This window comes from Dama dama, chromosome X (assembly GCF_033118175.1).
Source record: "Dama dama isolate Ldn47 chromosome X, ASM3311817v1, whole genome shotgun sequence".
NCBI lineage: Eukaryota > Metazoa > Chordata > Mammalia > Artiodactyla > Cervidae > Dama > Dama dama.
In genome coordinates, this window is record NC_083714.1 from 123,607,244 (window position 1) to 123,627,986 (window position 20,743).

General features: G+C 44.6%; 1 protein-coding gene across 1 annotated transcript; it reads right to left on the bottom strand.

The window, feature by feature from the left end:
• Positions 1–12,857: 12,857 nt before the first annotated feature.
• On the bottom strand, positions 12,858–15,026 carry LOC133052865 (melanoma-associated antigen B10-like). Its single transcript, XM_061137688.1, has 2 exons — positions 14,783–15,026; positions 12,858–14,752 (listed from the first exon to the last, which is right to left on the bottom strand). The coding sequence occupies exons 1-2, from the start codon at positions 15,024–15,026 to the stop codon at positions 12,858–12,860; spliced, it is 2,139 nt and encodes a 712-aa protein (XP_060993671.1).
• Between the last annotated feature and the right edge of the window lie 5,717 nt (positions 15,027–20,743).

The window sequence follows — 20,743 nt, forward strand, 5'->3', positions numbered from 1 at the left end:
ATGTATTCCCAATCCCGATCCCCCCTCCCACCTCCCTCTCCACCCGATTCCTCTGGGTCTTCCCAGTGCACCAGGCCCGAGCACTTGTCTCGTGCATCCCACCTGGGCTGGTGATCTGTTTCACCATAGATAGTATACATGCTGTTCTTTTCAAATATCCCACCCTCACATTCTCCCACAAAGTTCAAAAGTCTGTTCTGTGTTTCTGTGTCTCTTTTTCTGTTCTGCATATAGGGTTATCGTTATCACCTTTCTAAATTCCATATACATGTGTCAGTATGCTGTAATGTTCTTTATCTTTCTGGCTTACTTCACTCTGTATAATGGGCTCCAGCTTCATCCATCTCATTAGGACTGGTTCAAATGAATTCTTTTTAATGGCTGAGTAATATTCCATGGTGTATATGTACCACAGCTTCCTTATCCATTCATCTGCTGATGGGCATCTAGGTTGCTTCCATGTCCTGGCTATTATAAACAGCGCTGCGATGAACATTGGGGTGCACGTGTCTCTTTCAGATCTGGTTTCCTCAGTGTGTATGCCCAGAAGTGGGATTGCTGGGTCATATGGCAGTTCTATTTCCAGTTTTTTAAGAAATCTCCACACTGTTTTCCATAGCAGCTGTACTAGTTTGCATTCCCACCAACAGTGTAAGAGGGTTCCCTTTTCTCCACACCCTCTCCAGCATTTATTGCTTGTAGACTTTTGGATAGCAGCCATCCTGACTGGCGTGTAATGGTACCTCATTGTGGTTTTGATTTGCATTTCTCTGATAATGAGTGATGTTGAGCATCTTTTCATGTGTTTGTTAGCCATCTGTATGTCTTCTTTGGAGAAATGTCTGTTTAGTTCTTTGGCCCATTTTTTGATTGGGTCATTTATTTTTCTGGAATTGAGCTGCAGGAGTTGCTTGTATATTTTTGAGATTAATCCTTTGTCTGTTGCTTCATTTGCTATTATTTTCTCCCAATCTGAGGGCTGTCTTTTCACCTTACTTATAGTTTCCTTTGTAGTGCAAAAGCTTTTAAGTTTCATTAGGTCCCATTTGTTTAGTTTTGCTTTTATTTCCAATATTCTGGGAGGTGGGTCATAGAGGATCTTGCTTTGATTTATGTCGGAGAGTGTTTTGCCTATGTTCTCCTCTAGGAGTTTTATAGTTTCTGGTCTTACATTTAGATCTTTAATCCATTTTGAGTTTATTTTTGTGTATGGTGTTAGAAAGTGTTCTAGTTTCATTCTTTTACAAGTGGTTGACCAGTTTTCCCAGCACCACTTGTTAAAGAGGTTGTCTTTTTTCCATTGTATATCCTTGCCTCCTTTGTCAAAAATAAGGTGTCCTGTTTTCTTTTTTAAAAAGCATTGATTCAAAAGATGCACGTAGAAGTTACCTGTCTTACAGCAAACTAGTATTGACTCTGAGATACCAGTGTCTGGTTTTCTTTTGAATACATTTATGTTAACCCAGATTGTTCTGTGTTCCTTTTCACAAGCTGATACAACTTGAAGTTTTTTTTTCGGTAGTACCGACTTGACAGCACACTTAACCTAGTAGCCAGTCCCCTCGTTTGCCATACGGTATAGATTCTGCTTAATGTAACTTCTTTTTTGCTTAAGCATATTTGCATGATTATTAGTGCTTTGAAGTCCATTCTAAAATGCACAAGTTATAAATACAGAAGAAAGAGCAACCTCCCAAACCAAACCTAACAAGGACCCCTGAAATTTTTCCTAAGACTGTATGTAGATTTCAGTTCTGCCTTTTCTGAGGGTTGACCCAAACATCTGGAAGAAAATGGAACTGTTTGTGTCTTTGTATTTATTACTTGATATAATAAAGCTTATTTTCATTAACAGAAAAAAAAATCATAAGAGAAAATATATTCACAGTACTGTATTTAGCAATACTGTAAGTTTACAGCATCCATTTATAAGAATTATCTGTCAGTACCTACATCTATATTATCTTACATGACACAAAAGACTATAGATACAAAACACTAAATATAAAAAATGAAAACATAATGTAAAAAGAAATTCATATTTAGTTACAGGTATAATGAATGATTCAAACTTTGATAATGAAGAAGTAGTAATATGACTGCTCTGTAGTAGCCTAGTGTAATCAATAGGATTGCTTCATGGTTGCCAAGCATATACAATAATGAATGAATCGCTAAAAATTTTTATAGCATACACTATTATGGTAGTACTTATAATACAGTACTGAAAACCTTGTTACTTTAAGAGAAAACACTTACCTATGATGGCAGTCTGATGTGCAGCTTATCCATTGATAAGAGAGAGGTGGGACCCTGTGCAGTAATATAACACTTTGAAAGTAAAGTTATAAAACAGTAAGAAAATGAAGACATTATTAGTTTTATATTAAATATCCTCACCTTCTGCCTATGTAATGGTAGACCATCCACTTCAATGCAAGTCTTGTATGCAATGTTCTACATGACGAATATTTAGCTGGTGGTGATGATGAAGGTGATGATGACACAGAAGCATCTCATACAGTCCTTGCCATAGAGTTATTAGCTCTTAGCACAAAGACACTCACACACATACTCAAGAGATAAGTTTATTACCTGTATGGCATGACGATTATTTACTGCTCATTGAGTGGAAGTGGGTCATCATGAAGGTCTTTATTCCCGTCACCATCATGCTGAGTAGGCTAAGGTGGAGGAGGAAGAAGAGGGGTTGACCTTGAAGAGTGGCAGAGATGGAAGAGCGGAGGAGGTGGAAGGCAAGGCAGGAGAAGCAGGCACACTCAGTGTACCTTTATGGAAATACACTGTAATTTCTCTCCAAACATATTGCTTTTTCATTTCTCTAAAAATGTTTCTGTGTATTATCAGCCCTCCTTCCACTATTTGCTTTCATTTCAGTGCCCTTATCATAGAAGAGTCCATGCCATACAAGTCAAAAGCAGTCTTGAGTACTCTGAACACTTCTGCCAGATTGTCTAATGTCAATTTGGTTTCCAGCACTGCTTCTTCTATGTCTTATTTTTCATCATCCAGCTCTGGTTTGGAACCAATATCATGTCCATCAAGTTGTATTCTGTTAATTTCTCTGCTGTAATTTCTGTTAGCCCTTGGATTGTTCCAAGATCCATATTTTGGGACTCTTCACCCCCTCCCAACTTTTCATGCTATATCCAAAGTCTCTTTCATGATTTCCTTGACTGACTCTGTCATAAATCCTGTGAAGGCATGCACAACATCTGGACAGTTTTCTTTAGCAGGAATTTATTGTTTGGGCATTCATGGGATTTTTTTTTTGTGTGTGTGTGTGTGACAACAATCACATCTTCAGTCGTGCAATCCCTCCAGACTTCATGATGTTCTATCAGGGTTCTCTTCCATAGCATTGACAAACATTTCCATAGAGTGCCATGTGTACTGAGCCTTAAAGGTCCCTCTGACCCTCTGATCTATAGGCTGACTTAGAGATGTTGTGTTTAGGGGAAAGGAGACCACTTTGATGCCTTCAGTGTTGAACTCATGGGGTTCTGGATGGCCAAGGGCATTGTCCAATATCAAAAGAATTTTAAAAGGCAGTCCCTTACTGGCAAGGTACTTCCTGAATTCAGGGACGAAGCACTGATGAAACCAATCCCCCCAAAGGTTCCTGCTGTCTGGCCTTCTTGTTGTACAACTGAAACACTGGCAGATGGTGTTTATCGTTTCCCTTGAAGGCTCAGGGTTAGCAGCTCTATAGGTTAGGGGAGTCCTGATCATTTGCACAAAACCCTGATGGCATTTGCACAAAATCATAGAATTAGCCTATCTCATTCTATCTCAAATCCTGGAGTTCACTTCCCTTCCTTACCAATGCATGTACTTTGTGGCATTTCCCCCAGAATAGGGCACTTTCATCTGCATTAAAACCTGTTCAGACATATCTGTTTTCTCCTCAGTGATTTTCTTTTTTAACTTTTTCTTGGAGTACAGTTGATTTACAATGTTGTATAAGTTTCAGGTGTACTGCAAAGTGATTCAGTGATATATATGCATATATCCATTCTTTTAAAGAATCTTTTCTCATATAAGTTATCACAGAATATTGAATTTCCTCCTCTATACAGTAGGTCCTTGTTGGTTATCTACCTTGTATACAGTAGTGTGTATATGTTCATCCCAAGCTCATGATTTATTCCTCCCTACCATGTTTCCTCTTTGGCAAACATAAGTTAATTTTTGAGATCTGTTCAGTCTGTTTCTATTTTGTAAATAAGTTCCTTTGTATCAATTTTCTAAAATTATATTTCCACATATGAGTGATGTGATATTTGTCTTTGTCTGACTTCACTTAATATGAAAATCGCAAGGATGTGCATTGTCTCCACTTTTATTCAACATGATTTCAGAAGTCCTAGCTGTGGTAATCAGAGAAGAGAAGAAATAAAAGGAATCCAAGTTGGAAAACCACTAAAACTGGCACTGTTTGCAGATGACATGATACTAGACATAGAAAAGCCTAAAGATGCTACCAGAAAACTATTAGAGCTCATCAATAAATTGGTAAAGTTGCAGGAACACCATAAGATTAATACCCAGTGATTTTGTTAATGGCACCTGGGAATGCATCTGTTGCCTCTTGATTTCTCAAAAGCTGCTTCTACTATTATTTTGATATTTTAAGTCAAATCTCTCTCTAAAGTTATCTGACCAACCTTTGCTGGCATAAAATTCTCCAGCTTTAGACCCTTCACCCCCCTTTTGCTTTAGTGACTTTGCCATAATGACTTTGATTTTTCTTCAATCATATTAGAATCTATAGATATGCCTTGCTTATAGCAATCCCGCACCCATATACAAGCTATATTTTCAGTACAAGATAAGGTATTTCACAAAAAGCACAAGATTTTCACACCTGCTGGTGTAGCTGCAGTGATGGCTTCATAAATTTATTTTTCTTACAGTGGTCCTTATGCTGGATTCATTCATCTTGAAATGGTGGCAACCACGACTGCAGACCCAAACTGTGGTACATAACAAGCAACTTTTTGTATAAAGTCATGACTTCTTCCTGTTTCTTGTGAGCACTTCCAGCACCAGTAGGGGCACTTCATTTGAGTCCTATGGTGTTATTCAAGGCTTACGGTATTGTACTGAACACAATGAGAAATACCCATGGACCATCAGTGATCACTTTGAGATCACAGTTTACTATAGAAATTGCTCATCAGGAATGTATAGTGCTATTCATGGTCCATAAGTGTGTGTGTGCGTGTGTGTGTGTGTGTGTGTGTGTGCATAACTTTTGATAAATTTAATCCTTTTATATTTGTGTATATTTTATGATAGTAAGTGATAAAATAGACTACTATCTACATAAATTTTATGCATTCATGACACCTATTTTTTGTTTTTCTAGGCTATGCGAGTCCCCTGTGAGTTTTTTTCAAATCATCTCAAATCTCTGAATAGTTTTCCAATGTATTTATTGAAAAAAATTCATCTATAAGTGGGCCTGCACAGTTCAGTCTTGTATTGTTCAAGTGTCAACAGCATACTCAGAAGTAGAAATGCTGAGTCATAGCATAGTTACAGTTGTAATTTTCTGAGGAACCTCCACACTGTTTTCCATAGTGGCTGTGCCAATTTATATTCCCAGCAACTGTGTACAAAAGTTCCCTTTTCTCAACACCCTTGCAAACACTTGTTATCACTTGGCTTTTTGATAATAGCTCTCCCAATAGGTATGAGGTGATCTCTTATTGTGGTCTGGATTATCACCTCCCTGATGATTAGTGATGCTGAGCCCCTTTTCACATAGCTGTTGGCCATTTGTATGTCTTCTTTGGAAAATATTTAGGTTCTTTGCTCATTTTTAAAGTTATTTTTAATTAATTATTCTGTTATTGAGTTGTATGACTTCTTTTATGATTTAGATATTAATTTATCAAATATATGGCTTGAAAATATTTTCTCCTATTTCACCTTTTCATTTTGTTGATCATATCCTTTGCTATACAGAATCTTTTAATTTGATGTAGTCCAACTTATTTTTGTTTTTCTTGCTTGGGTTTCTGCTGTCAAATTAAAAACAAATAAACAAAATACAAAAAAAAAAAAAACCACACACACCCAGAACATTGCCAAGACCAATGACAAGGAGTTTTCCCCCATGTTTTCTTCTAAGAGTTTTATGGTTTCTGGTCTCATTTTTAAGTCTTGAATCCATTTTGTATTTTTTTTGAGTATGATGTAAGATAAGACTCCAGTTTTACTCTTTTCATGCAAATATCCAATTTTCTCAACACTATTTGTTGATTGAGGATGTATGTTTTTTCTGTTGTGTATTCTTAGTGCCTTTGTCAAAGATCACATGCCTATATATGCATGTGTTTATTTCTAGGCTCTATTCTGCTCTGTTGGTCTGTGTGTCTATGTTTATGCTGGTATCACACCGTCTCATGCTATAGTTCAAGTCAAGATGTGCCATGCTTCCACCTTTGCTCCTCTTTGTCAAGATTACTTTGTCTATTCAAGGTCTTCTGTGGTTTCATATGAATTTTAGCATTTATATTTCTCTGGAAAATTCCACTGAGATTATGACACACATTATATTAAATCTGTAGATCACTTTGGGTAGTATGAATACTTTAACAGTGTGAATTCTTCCAGTTCATATACTTGGGACATCTTTTTATTTGTGTCTTTTCCACTTTCTTCCATCAATGTCTTGTTGCTTTTAGTGTATAGCTCTCTCACTTCCTTCGTTAAATTTATTCCTAAGTATTTTACTCTTTTTGACACTTTTCAAATAGAACTGTTTTCTTAATTTCTTTTTCAGATAGTTTGTTGTTAGTGTTTACAAACACAACTCATTTTTGTGTGTTATTTTGTGTCCTGCAGCTTTCTTGAATTCATTTCTTAGTTCTAACATTTTCCTGGACACTCGGAACATTCACCTCACTCTCACTTTCCCCCAACAAGAAAGGTCACAATCTCTCTTGTTACTAAGCTCTGCCAGCCTGAGACAGGGCCTGATGACAATAAAGTCAAATTGCTGTTCTTACCCATTTCAAGTGCAGCTGATCTAAGTTATATGCTTACCTGTGATACTTCAATTTCTTAATTGCATTCTGGACTGTCTATAAAGGTATTTTGTTACTTATACAATTTTAAAATCTGGGTTGCTGTAGGGAAAGGGGCTTGGAATTCCTGTTCCACTGTATTGCAGATGCCACTCAGTCAAGATCCTTTTATTTTCTGATACCAACAATTTTACTCAGTGTTCTTTCACACTGGCAAGAAAATCCCAACTCTCTTGACATGTCTTGTTCTGAACCATAAAAGGAGGTCCAAGGATTTCTGATTCATTATACAAAATACCAAAACCTTTATACCTATACGAAAATACAGCAATAAATGGGATATACTTTGTTCATAACACAGATATGGATGTCAAATAAACCTTCAATTATAAGGAATAGTATTTTAAGAGCATCAGAAAGAAAGCCCTAAACAGAAAAAGATACATCTCCCAGTTACTGAGGTCAAGCAAGAACAAAAAAAGACATAAAATGTGTTCCCTTCAGCTCTACCTTGGCACTCAGCTACTTGGAATACTTACTTCTCTTTTCAATCACATGATGAAAGATCTGCCCTGGATGTCACTATGTGGGAGGAGCTGGTGGACTTGGTTCTGGAATGTGTCCTACCCATGGCAGTAGTGCTCCCTCTTCCTCATCCTATGATGGAATTCAGGACCTCCAAGGGCTGATATCAGGAACTGGATGCTACAGAACCCCAGTGGTTCTGGGTGGCTATTTCTTTCCGTTCATTTCAAGGGGCTTCACATATATATCTGACAATTCCTTCTGTGACCTGAGATTGCCCTCCTTAGACCTAAGGTCTCAAACCCTGACAACTATACTGTGACAACACAGCAAGGAGATGTTCAGCTTGAGAGCTCTGCCTGGAGCCTTCTTACACCTAATACTCTGGGGTGTTGCTTTCCTCAGTCCAGGTGCACGGTGTCCTCCTATAGGCCCTTGTCCCTTAGATTAAAGACTTCTTGGGAAATGCTGCATCCCTGAAAAGCCCTGAGCAGTTTCCCTGCTCCAAACCTTGCAGAGAAGGAGTCCCTGTCCTAGGAGTGATGAAAGATGGGAAATCCATGGCATAAGTAACGGGGGTCCAGGTAGAGACCTGTGAGGGAAACAAAACATGGTAACCTGTCCCTTCTCTCCTTCAGCCAGACTTCTCAGGCAACCTCTGTTCTAATAAATAAACTTTATATTTCAGATCTAATAGATATGTCTTTATACAAAGAAATGGCTGTGAGATGATTTTTTTTGAATCCTGATCTTTTGAGCTTATCTGAATCTTTAAAGCTTTCAGATCTTTTAAGCTTATCTGAGACCTAGTGTGTATGGATAGATGATCCTATTGTCAGTGAATAATATCTTTTTCCTCTCTTCATATGTCACATATATTTTGCTTTTATTATTATTATTGCTCTGGCTATGTATTACAGTATAATAGTTGGACATGAGAGTCCCTCTTCTTATTGCTTCAGATACATTTCACAGTAATGAGAATAAAAAGGGAATTAAGGGCATAAGGTCAGCTCAGGCTTGCAGGAGTGAGAGGGTGAGCTTTAGACTAACTCAAATCAATGGCCTACAACCATCACTGTCACTTACCAGCCATGGGAAATTTGTCACATTATTAAACTGAAGAGTGCGTCAGTTTTTTAACTGTGAATGGAGCGTGCCAAGCCCGGTCTGGAAGGACTGGTGGCCTTGGTGCTAACTGTAAAGTATCTGCTGCAGTGCCTGGCAGGCATCATACCCCTCACTTTTCGTGACTGGTGGCTGCACTTTCCAACAAAGATCTGACCTTCCTTACGCCTGATACAGGGCTTCCCTGGTGGCTCAATGGTGCGGCCTGTGGTACAGGAACCGCAGGAGACATAGATTTGATCCCTGGGTCGGGAAGATCCCCTGGTGGAGGAAATGGCAACCCACTTCAGAATTCTTCCCTGGAAAATCTCATGGACAGAGGGGCCTCGTGGGCTGTAGTCCATGGTGTCACAAAAGTGTCAGACACGACTTAGCAATTCAATAATAACAAAAAGGCATGATATAAAGAAGTTAGGGAGAGAGCTTACAGCCATGCCCTGATCTTCTAGAACTGACATCAAAGGGTAGGGCATGACTCTCTTTTGTCCCCTCTGCTCAGGGATGGGTAGACCCCTCAGTCTCCACTCCGGCTCCACAATTTGAATTCTGGTGGGGCCTGGGGAATCCCCTCCTTCTCGATCTCAGGCCTATTTCCTCATAGTAAGACCCATACCTTCCTGTGAGCCTGGAGGAAGAAATAAGGGTGGCCTTAACTAGCCATACCTGCCAATAGTCTCACAAGAATGAAAGCTCTGGAAGCTGGTTGAGGACGACAGATGATTCCTCTCAGGGTCCCAAATCAGAGTCTCAAATTTTGACTCTCAGCCAAGCCCAAGATTCCCCCTTGTTAACATGGGACCACCACCATGAAAAGAAAACCCTAATTTTCCTGCTACTCCTTGGTCAGAACTGAAGGGCCCCTTGGCCTGACAACTCTGCCTGGAGCCTTCTAGCCTGACAGTAGGGAGGATTGTGTGTGGACATCCTGGTATGTGTGTTTCCACATTCTTTACCATCCTCAATCTGATTGAAAATAACCTGGAAATATTCCCTGAATTGCCTTAATGCTTTTCCAATCAGGCCCCCAATTCCCTGAGACTCTCAAGATAGAAGTGGAATTTGCCTCATGGCCCACCCAGCCCATGGTCTTCCAAGGCTAACCGCAGTGGAAGGAATATGTTCTGCCCCACTGTTTTGAGGCAGGTGATCTTTTCAGTCTTTAGGTTCCTTACCTTGACTTCTGGCACAACCTGGAAATCATCCTTCTGCTGAGCTTTGGCTGCTCCCTTTGATCAGGATGAGGTTCGTTACGTCCATGTGATCCTCTGGGAGGAAGTGAGTAGGACTCACCATGTCACCAGGCCTATGTGGCACACTCTCAGGCCTGACAACAGGGACAGTGCCCTCTGTAGCCCCCTTCTTTCTGGGAGGGATCCTTTGTTGTTGGTCAGTATCATCAACTGACTCCTGTTAGGAACTGGGTACCCTTCCTCAGCTGATAGAGGCTCCCTCCATTAGCCCAAGGACTGTAAGGCCCTGAAGCCATCTGCCTTCAGAAAATAAGGGATAAACCTAGTCTGAAAGCCCTGCCTGTTCCCTCCCAGGGCCCATTACATTTGCAGGACTTTCTAAGAATTTATCTGTAACGGGGTAGTTGGCGGCCACACTCCTTATACAGGACTGTGCAAATGTCATGCCTGGGATTTCCACTCTCTGAAGAGCCAGCCTATAAATCAATGTCCACATCTCCTTGACACCCTCCAGGCAGAAGTCAGGGGACCCTTGAGCTGGCCAGCACTTACCTATGCTTCCCAGGGCTAACTGGAGAGGAAGGACTAAGTGTAGCCCTGTTGGCTGTGAGTTGAGGGGCTTCCATGTCCACATCCTGGGTCCTCGCTTTGCACCCTTCCTGGGGTTCTATTCTCTGCTGATCTGAGGCTGAGGACTCTGCTGATTCCCAATGTCCTCACCTTCCTGGGACCTAATCTGAAAGCATTAACTACAGCAGCCTCGATTTTTCTGGACTTTATGGGCTTGCCAATGAGGACAGGTCTTTACAGGTTGCTACTGTTGTGGCTGGGTCTTTCTATTGCCCTCATTCAGGTTAATCACCGTCAATTCTGAGAGACTGATCCTCACTCCTATCCGACCTCAGAACTCTGCCCCAACACCAAGTTTCTTAGGTCTCTGAGAAGCCTGAGAAATAAGCGAGGCTGTGCTTTGCCTAACAGTTCTGAGATTCTGTGTGTCTGAGAGCAGTCGGGAATACTGTTCCAGTGACCCCCCCACCCATATTCTGGGGTGCTGCTCTCCTCAATCCTCCTACACGGGGTCCTCATCTTGCTTTCTGTATCTTGGATTAAAGGCTCTGGGGAAATTATACATCTCTGCAAACTCTTGAGCCGTGTTTGCTCTGCAGTGCTACAGACAATGGGTCTCTCTCCTAGGAGTGCTGGAAGATGGAGAAACTATAGCCCATGGCAGGAGTCCCAGGACAGGTGGTCACCCATTAGGTAAAAAAAGTACATCAATCTATCTCCTTATCAGTCAGGTGAAGGTTCTCATGTTATTTCTCTTCTGATAGATATACTTTCTACCGGCAAGAGACTGTAAGCATGATATGGAGAGCCCTTGGTCTTCAGAAGTTATCTAATATGGCCAACGTACATGCTTATACTGGCACTGAATATTGTCTCATTTATCTGTGAGTAATGAATAAGTGATATGTATTTTTTGTTAAATATATTTGGTATTCTTACTGCTCTGGTTACACATTCTGATCCAGTAGCTTGAGCACAAGGGCATTCTTTATTTATCACCTAGAACAAATTTTGAAGTATTGAGAAAAACACTGAAATAAAAGATACAGGGTGGGGACTTTCCTGGTGGTCCAGGGGCTAGGACTCCAGGCTCCCAATGCAGGGGGCCCACGTTTGATCCCTAGTCAGGGAAGTAGACCCCACGTGTCACAACTAAGAGCCAGCACAGCCAAATAAATAAATAAGAAAAAGGAAATGAAATATCAAATGTTAAAAGTACTTGTTTTTTAAAAAAAGACAAGGGTATGTCTTGGGGTGGGGGGGAGGGTGAAAATAGTATGAGTGCTCCAGTAGTTTATAGAGCAGGAGTCTAGTCCCAGCTCTGTCATTTACCAGCCTGAAGTATTTCGGCAAAAATCAAACACTATCTCTATGAGCCTCGGGCTCTCCATCGTGAACTGTGTTTGATAAGCCCTGTCTTGCTGGACTGGTGGAATATATGTATTTACAGAAAGCATCTGTCATGGTGCTTGACTCTACTGAGACATTAAGGGCAATGGCTGTTATTACTATGATTATCTTGACCTCAGATAATCAGCTGGGATTACATCAGCTGGTATTCTTTTTTTTTTTTTTTTGCATCTAACAGATATCAGGTACTATGCAGCATTCTAACTGAAGGAAAAAAAAAATACCCAACCTCCTGAATCTAGCAAAAATTCTGCCTAGCAATGAAAACAATGTAATATGCTGTTTCCAACCCCACTTTACCCTTTTTACTTTTTCTTCTTGAGGTAGAGAGCATCTCAGCCTCTTCCATAGAATGACGGCTTCTCTGAGAGACTATAATTGAATGGGCAGAGGGTGGGACATTTTTGACTAAATATCACCAGTATAAGCATGAAGACTTCTTAAGAGTAGATGCTCAATTAATGTTTGTGTAAAAGAAGAACGACGAATAAATCATTTGAGATAATTTATATTCTCAAACATTCTTGAAAACCATAAGCAGATCCATGTATATAACTTTTACCTTTACAAAAAGGGAGACTAAACAGAGAGGAAAGCAAACCAAAAACTGACTAACTTTCAGCTATATCTCTATTTATGTATCAATGTTCTGAGCCTCTCTTAGTGTGGTGTCTTTCACATTTCTAAGCACATTCTTATCCTAAAGTGATGTTATTCTCATCCTGGATCACAAGTGATTTAAGGATTTCCAATATGTATTTCAAAAAACAAAACTCTTACTCCTAAATTTGACAAACAGCAAACAGTGTGTACCCATGTAATTAATATACTTCTATCATTAAACTAAATAAAGTTTCTGTTGAAAAAAGTAATACTGAAAATTATGGGGGAAAGTCAACAAGTTATTGATGCATATTAGGAACACAGGTTGACAGGCTTTTACAACCACAAAGTGAAGAGCAGGCTTCAGACCACACTAGGGGTGAGATGAGCGGCTGGATGTGGCCCTGGAGTGGGTACTGGCTGAGGCAGAAGTGCTAGCACTGGCCGAGGCAGTAGGACCAGGCCTGGCCGAGGCAGAAAGGCCAGCACTGGCCGAGGCAGAAGGGCCAGGCCTGGCCCTGTCAGACATGTCAGCCCTGGCCGAGGCCAAAGTGCCAGCCCTGGCTGCACCAGAAGTGCCAGGTCTGGCCGAGGCAGAAGGGCCAGCACTGGCTGAGACAGAAGGGCCAGGCCTGGCCCTGTCAGACATGTCAGCCCTGGCCGAGGCCAAAGTGCCAGCCCTGGCTGCACCAGAAGTGCCAGGTCTGGCCGAGGCAGAAGGGCCAGCACTGGCTGAGACAGAAGGGCCAGGCCTGGCCCTGGCAGACACGTCCGCCCTGCCCGAGGCCGAAGTGCCAGCCCTGGCTGCACCAGAAGTGCCAGGTCTGGCCGAGGCAGAAGGGCCAGGTATGGCCGAGGCAGAATGGCCAGCACTGGCTGAGGCAGAAGGGCCAGGCCTGGCTGAGGCAGAAGGGCCAGGCCTGGCCATGGCAGACATGTCAGCCCTGGCCAAGGCCAAAGTGCCAACCCTGGCTGCACCAGAAGTGCCAGGTCTGGCCGAGGCAGAAGGGCCAGCACTGGCTGAGGCAGAAGGGACAGGCCTGGCCCTGGAAGACATGTCAGCCCTGGCCGAGGCTGAAGTGCCAGCCCTGGATGCACCAGAAGTGCCAGGTCTGGCCAAGGCAGAAGGGCCAGCACTGGCTGAGGCAGAAGGGCCAGCACTGGCTGAGACAGAAGGGCCAGGCCTGGCCCTGGCAGACATGTCAGCCCTGGCCGAGGCCAAAGTGCCAGCCCCGGCTGCACCAGAAGTGCCAGGTCTGGCTGAGGCAGAAAGACCAGAACTGGCAGAGGCAGAAGGGCCAGGCCTGGCAGAGGCAGAAGGGCCAGGCCTGGCCGAGGCAGGATGGCCAGCATGGGCTGAGGCAGAATGGCCAGGCCTGGCCGTGGCAGACATATCAGCCCTGGCTGAGGCCGAAGTGGCAGCCCTGGCTGCAGCAGAAGTGCCAGGTCTGGCTGAGGCAGGAGGGCCAGCACTGGCTGAGGCAGAAGGGTCAGCACTGCCTGAGGCAGAAGGGCCAGCACTGGCTACAGCTCTGGCTCTGGCGCTCTCTACCTCCTCTCTCCAAGCCTCCTCATAATGCGGCAGTAAGGCATCCGGGACCAAATCGTTGACCTTGCTCAAAAACTGCAGGACTTTCATCTTGCAGTTTTCTGTGAGTGCTTTAGGACCCCACAGGAACTCATAGCGAGGGGGATCGCTGCCGGGCACCTGGTGGTACTCCAGGTATTCTTCCCGCACCAGATCTTCTGTGATAAGCTTCCTGGTGTCTCCAAAAATGAAGTGCCTTCTTCCATCATAGATGCCCAGCATATTCAGGAACTTCCAGACCTCTTCCTCAGAGGCGCGGCGGCCACTGAGGTAGATGACACCCAGCAGAGGCATCAGAAGACCATTCTTCGGCAGCCCCCAGTCACCTCTCATAGACTCACTGTCGCCGAGATCTAGGTTGCTCACCAGGGTATAGGAGTGACTGTTGGGCCTGACTTCCCTCAGCACCAGGCCAAACACCAGCTCCATGTGCTCAGAGGCCCTGCTGAGGATCTCAGGGAATTGCTCCCTGTACCTTCTGTGGATAACCTTCAGCATTTCGGACCTCTTAACGAGCTCCCTCACTTTATACTTAAACAGCATGTACTGCACCAACATCTCTGCCTTTCTGGTCAGAAGATCTGTGCGAGCACTCTCAGCAGCTGAGGCCTGGGAGGAATTTTCACCTTCCTGAACCTGGCCCTTGGCACCTACACCAGATCTTGAGCGTGCTTTGCCACCTGCACCAGCTCTTGAGCGTGCTTTGCCACCGACACCAGATCTTTTGCGTATAGCACCTGTAGCAGCACTGGTGGTGCCTTGGGCTCCCTGAGGCCCCTTGGGGGTGCCAGCAGCAGATGAGCTTGAGGGAGCGCTCTCTGAATCAGGAGGAGAGGAGGGGGTGGTCTCTTCTCCCCCAGATGTGGTGGCCTCATCATGAAGACCCTGGGTATCAGCCTGGGCCTGGCGACGTTTCTCACGAGCACGGTTCTTACTCTTCTGCCCACGAGGCATGATGGCCGTGCTCAGGGACCGTAGGCAGGAGTCTGGGCCAATCAGGGATTGGGGCACCTGGAGGATGGAGAATGAGGTGACATGAGCACCTTAAAACAGGGAGATTCTACCTTGGCTTAATCAAAGGCTGCCTCTGCAGGTGTCCTTGAGGACACTGCCCTAGGAACCCACAAGGCTCCTGTTTTCCTGGTCAGCGTGTCCCCTGAGAATCCCACAGAGGTAGAATAGAGGCCTTACTTTTCCTCTGCATCCTCTCAGCCCTGCTTTGGATTTACTGAGGTGACAGCAGGTGCTGACAGTGGGTTCCTTTCAGCTCATCTTCACTATTATCACATCAAATCCTGGCGGAGCCTGGGCATCCTTCCCTCTGCTACTCTGATGTTGACAGTTTAGACCCCCACATGATCCAGAAGCAAGTGAAGGGAAGCCTCAGTCCACCTCCCTCCCAGGGGATAACCAGTGCTGAGAGCTTAGTAGGGTCTTTTCTACCCTGAGTTCACTGGGATCATCATTCATGGTCCTTACCTTGGCTCCTTAAAATGTTGGGCATTATTCTCCATTTGCTAACTGGTGGCTGCACCTTCAGACTAGACATTTCCCCTCCCCTAGACTTGGTATAAAACAGTAAAGCAGATGTTCAACCTCACAGCCCATCCCTGAGATTTCCTGGGCTGAAATCCAAGGGTTGGGACGGATGCTCTGAGTCCTCACTCAGGTTCCTCAACTGAGCTCCTGGTAGAGAACCTCCTCTTTCTCCTGAATTGATGCCTGTGTGATAGTAAAAGCCAACCACACTGTGTCCAAACAGGAGGAAGTGAAGATGACCTCATCTTACCAAACATGGTCTCCTAAGAATGGAAGCTGTTGCAGGCAGGTTGCTGTCCCTGTGGTCCCATCCAAGATCCCAATTCAAAGTTAATTTTTTTTTGCTTTTCTTTTCTTCTATGTGTCTTTTTTAAAACAAACCTATTTATTTTTAATTGAAAGATAATACCTTTACAATATTGTGTTATTTTCTGCCCCACAACAATATGAATCAACCATAAGTATACTGTATGTCCCCTCCCTCTTGAAACTCTCCCACATCCCACCCCATCCCACCCCCTACCCCATCCCACCCCTCTTAAGCTGTCAGAGTACTGGCTTTGAGCTCCCTGAGTCATAAAACTAATTCCCACTGGTTATTTATTTTACATATGGTAATATGTATGTTTTCAATGTTGCTCTCTCAATCTGCCCCTCCCTCTCCTTCCCCCACTGTGTCCATGAGTGTGTTCTCTACATCTCCATCTCCAGGCTGCCCTGCCAACAGGTTCATCAGTACCATCTTTCTGGATTCCATATATATGCATTAATATATGATATTGGCTTTCCTTTTTCTGACTTAATTCACTCTGCATAAAAAACTAGGAATAAAACTATCACATGAGCCAACAGTACCACTACTGGGCATATATCCTGAGGAAACTAACTGAAAAAAACACTTGTACTCAAATGTTCACTACAGCACTATTTACAATAGCCAGGACATAGAAGTAACCAAGGTCTACTTTTGACTCATGACAGGGTCTAAGATTTCTCCCTCTGCTGACCACTCCCTTAGATGACCACTCCTTAGCCCACAGTGGGGACCGACATGTATTCTTGAGGTCTGCCAGGGATGACGACAGGGAGGATTTGGTCTGAATGATGTGGTGTGGAACATCCCCACAGCCTCTGAGGTTCTCACCATGACCCCTCGCAAATCTGAAACCCTCCCCTGTCAACCTGAGGCTGCCTCCTTTGACTTGGTCGCTCACTTCCCTGAGATGTCCTGGGAAGTGTCATGTCAAAACGCCCAATTCTCCCAGGCCTGAGAACAGGGCTGGTGCTTGATGTGGCCCCATTTCTTAAGGAAGTAGCCCCCAGCCTCATTCAGCGTCACAACCATGAATCATGTTGGGGACTAGCTCCCTTTGTTGAACTGGTTTTATTCTGTTAGGGCAAGGCTCTCAATTCCCCAGGACCACCTCCTGTGGACAACAGGGGGCACCACAATCGGCCAGCTCCACCTGGGGCCTCTTAGAGCTGAGTGCAGGGGGGCCGCTCATTGCGGCCCCCTTGCAGTGTCGAAGTCTGCTCATCGGCCCTCAGGGCCGTTATCTAGGACCTAGAGCTCCTTCGAGGGTAGAATCCGGGCCTACCCCCACAGACCAATGCCTTCACCTGAGACGCTAGACCGCATTCAGCCAATAGCACTGAGGGGCCCACAAGAGCCATATCACAGGGGTGGGATGTGGATGGGTCACTTTTATTACTGGGAGGGCTGGGAAAGCTCCTTCAGCTACATTCAGGTCCTCACCTTGGTTCCTAATGAGTCCTGGACACCAAGTCTCCGCCAAACGGTCGCGGCGGCTATCGGTCAAACTTCTCGCCTTCGAAGCGGAAGTGGAGGGGAGCTGCGTAAGGTCCTACGTGCGGTCTCCTAGGGACGACGACAGGGGCAGCGTGCTACGGGAACCCCGGTAGCTCAATATTCATCCGTCCCGGGATTCTCTCTCAGGGTCCTCCATGTGCAGTTTATCAGAACCCTGAAAGCCTCCATCTATGAACCCAAGTCCTTCAGCCCCCAAACAAAGCCCTCACCTTCCCAAGTCCCTAGTGGAGGGAATCAGGGCACTGCTCTGAGCATCTCCGCTTGTCAGGAGGGGCGCCACTCTGTAAGCCTCCCTCTTTTGGGGAGAGATCCTCTCATTAGCACTGATTGTCCTCACCTTAAGTCTGGTTATGGTCAAGATGACACCCCTCTGCAGATTTGGGGCCCTATCCTGCTAGAGAAGGCCTTGCCGTCCCTGAGATCACACAGGTGGAATGAGGGGACCACTCAGAAGTAGCTCTTCTGGGTCTCTCAGAGCTAAGAATTTACAGAATGCTGTTTGGCTCCCTCTCCAGGGGTCCCCTCTAACACTCAGCATTGTCATCTGAGGTCCTGCTTGGGCTCAGGTTCGTCCACCCACTAAACTAGGCTGATCCTATTAGACAGAGGCCTTACCTCACTGAGAATTTCCAGACTGAAATCAACCTGACATCTGTGACTTGAGCTTCCTCGGGAGCACAGCGACAGAGGTTTTTCAGGGCCTCCTTTTATGCAGTGTGTGCTACTGTGAGTCCACTTTCATGTCCTCACATTGACACGTAATGAATCCTGTAACTCCACTGTCTGCTTTATGAAACTGCTTGTCTTACATCAAGGTCCAAGTCTCCTTGAGAATTCCAAGTTGGAAGTCAGGGTGACCCTCATGTGATCGTAGTCCATAAGGGCCTCCAAAAAACAGGCAGTGGGGATGCAACTCGAGTCTTTCTGGATTCCTCTTGCTCAGCATCCCCACTACATCTACCACAGCCTGGGACTGCTCTTTCTACTGATGTAAGATACCTCTTTGGGTGACCACTGTAATCAGGAGTCACTGTCTCCACAGTCCTCCTTCATGGAGTTCCGATATCAGCTTCTGTCGCTTGATTAAAGACTTCCTGGGAAATGTATATTCCTACAAACACTTGAGCAGTTACCCTCTAGGAAATCTGGGAGAAAACGGGACTCAGTCCCAAAAGTGATGTAAGATTAGGAAAATGCAGCAGAAACCAAGGAACTCAGGACAGATGTTATGCTGTCAGAGAAAAAGAGCTGATATATTCCTTCTCTTCAACCAGATTTTGGGTGTGTGCTTAGTCGCTCAGTCATGTCCTATTCTTTGCAACCCCATGGACTGTAGCCTGACAGGCTCCTCTGTCCATGGGGATTCTCCATGCAAGAATTCTGGAGTGGGGTGCTCTCCTCCAGGGGATGTACCAAACCCACAGATCGAATCCAGGACTCCCACATTGCAGGTGAATTCTTTACTTTCTGAGCCACCAGATTTAGGGTAGTTCTAAAATCTTTACTTTCAGGACCCTCCTATTGGTCCAGTGGTTAAGACTGTGCTCCCAGTGCAGGGGGCCCAGGTTCGATCCCTGGTCAGGTAACTGGATCCCACATACCAGAACTAAGAGTTCACGTGCCACAACTAAAACTTTCATATGCCACAACTAAAGAGCCTATATGTGGCAATAAAGATCCTGAGTGTCACAGCTAAGACCCAGAGCAGCCAAAAATAAATAAAAATAAATATTTTTAATTAAAAAAATAAAGTATTTACTTTCTACATAGAAGGATAGCACCTGATAATCTTGTAAGCCCTTGATGACTTGAGGGTGTCTGAATTTGCACATGCAGATGATCATATGGTTACTGAGCATTATCTCTTTCTCTCCTTTATCTCTCTTAATTATTTTGGTTATATGTTATATGGCAATATTGATGGTAGGAGAGTTTGGGGGAGAGTATATACATGTATATGTATAGATGTATGTATATGTATGTATATGTATGGATGAGTCCCTTCACTTTTCATCTGAAACTGTCACAATATTGTTAATCGGCTATCCCCAAGCAAAAAATAAAAGTTCAAATTATAAAAAACAAAACTGTGCTTCCAATGCAAGGGGTGTGAGTTCAAATCCTGGTTGTGGAATTAAGATCCCATGTTTCAAGGGGCAGTCCTAAGATGGTGGAGGAATAGGATGGGGAGACCACTTTCTCCCCCACAAATTCATTGAAAGAATATTTGAATGCTGAGCAAATTCCACAAGACAACTTCTGAATGCTGGCAGAGGACATCAGGCACCCAGAAAGGCAGCCCATTGTCTTCAAAAGGAGGTAGGACAAAATATTAAAGATAAAAAGGGAGACAAAAGAGGTAGGGATGGAGATCCATCCTGGGAAGGGAGTCTTAAAAAAGAGAGAAGTTTCCAAACACCAGGAAATACTCTCACCAGTGGGTCTGTGGCGAGCCTTGGAATCTCAGAGGGCAACATAACTGGGAAGAAAAATAAATAAATAAATAATTAATTAAAACCCACAGATTACATGCCTAAGGGCAACTCCCAGTGGAGAAGCAGCCCAGACGCTCGCATCTGCCACTAGCAAGCAAGGGCTGGGCAGGGAGGCATGGGCTGCATTGCTTAGGGCAAGGACCAGGCCTGAATGCCCCGAGGCCAATCTGAGGGAACTAACGACTTGAAATAGCAACGCAGACTGTGGGATAGCTATCTCACAAAAAGCCCTAACCTAAGACACCGCCAGGCCCGCTCACAGAACAAAGGACTGAGCAGAGCTAGCTGGCTGCAGACTGGCCCATCCTCTGCCGGAGACAGGCAGGCGAGGGCAACCAGAGCTAGAAGGGGGCAATTGCGGCCCCAGAGAGCCATCCTCTATGAAACTGCAAGCAGGCTTCGTTGCTAACCAAGACTTCTTGGGATTATGGATGGTTGACATCCGCCGGGAGGGTCACAGTCAGAGATCAGCTCCCCAGAAGAGACACATGGCACACCTGAGAAGGTGTGCCCATTGTATACCCAGAAAACCAAGCAGCTGGTACAGGGGAGGCAATAAGATGCAGCCTCCAACTGGGGGTGACTGAGCTCACCAAGCACCTGGTCACCTGAGCTGCTCAGACCTGGGACGGGCACAAAACGCAGGTTCAACCAAGTCTGCGCCTTTGTGGAGTACCTGAGAACCTGAACCTGAGTGGCTTAGACCTGGGAAGTGCACGCAACCCAGGGCCTGCCTCAGACAGTTCCCGGCAGAGCAACCTAGAGCCTGAGCAGTGTAGACTGGGAAAGCACACATGCCGTGAGCA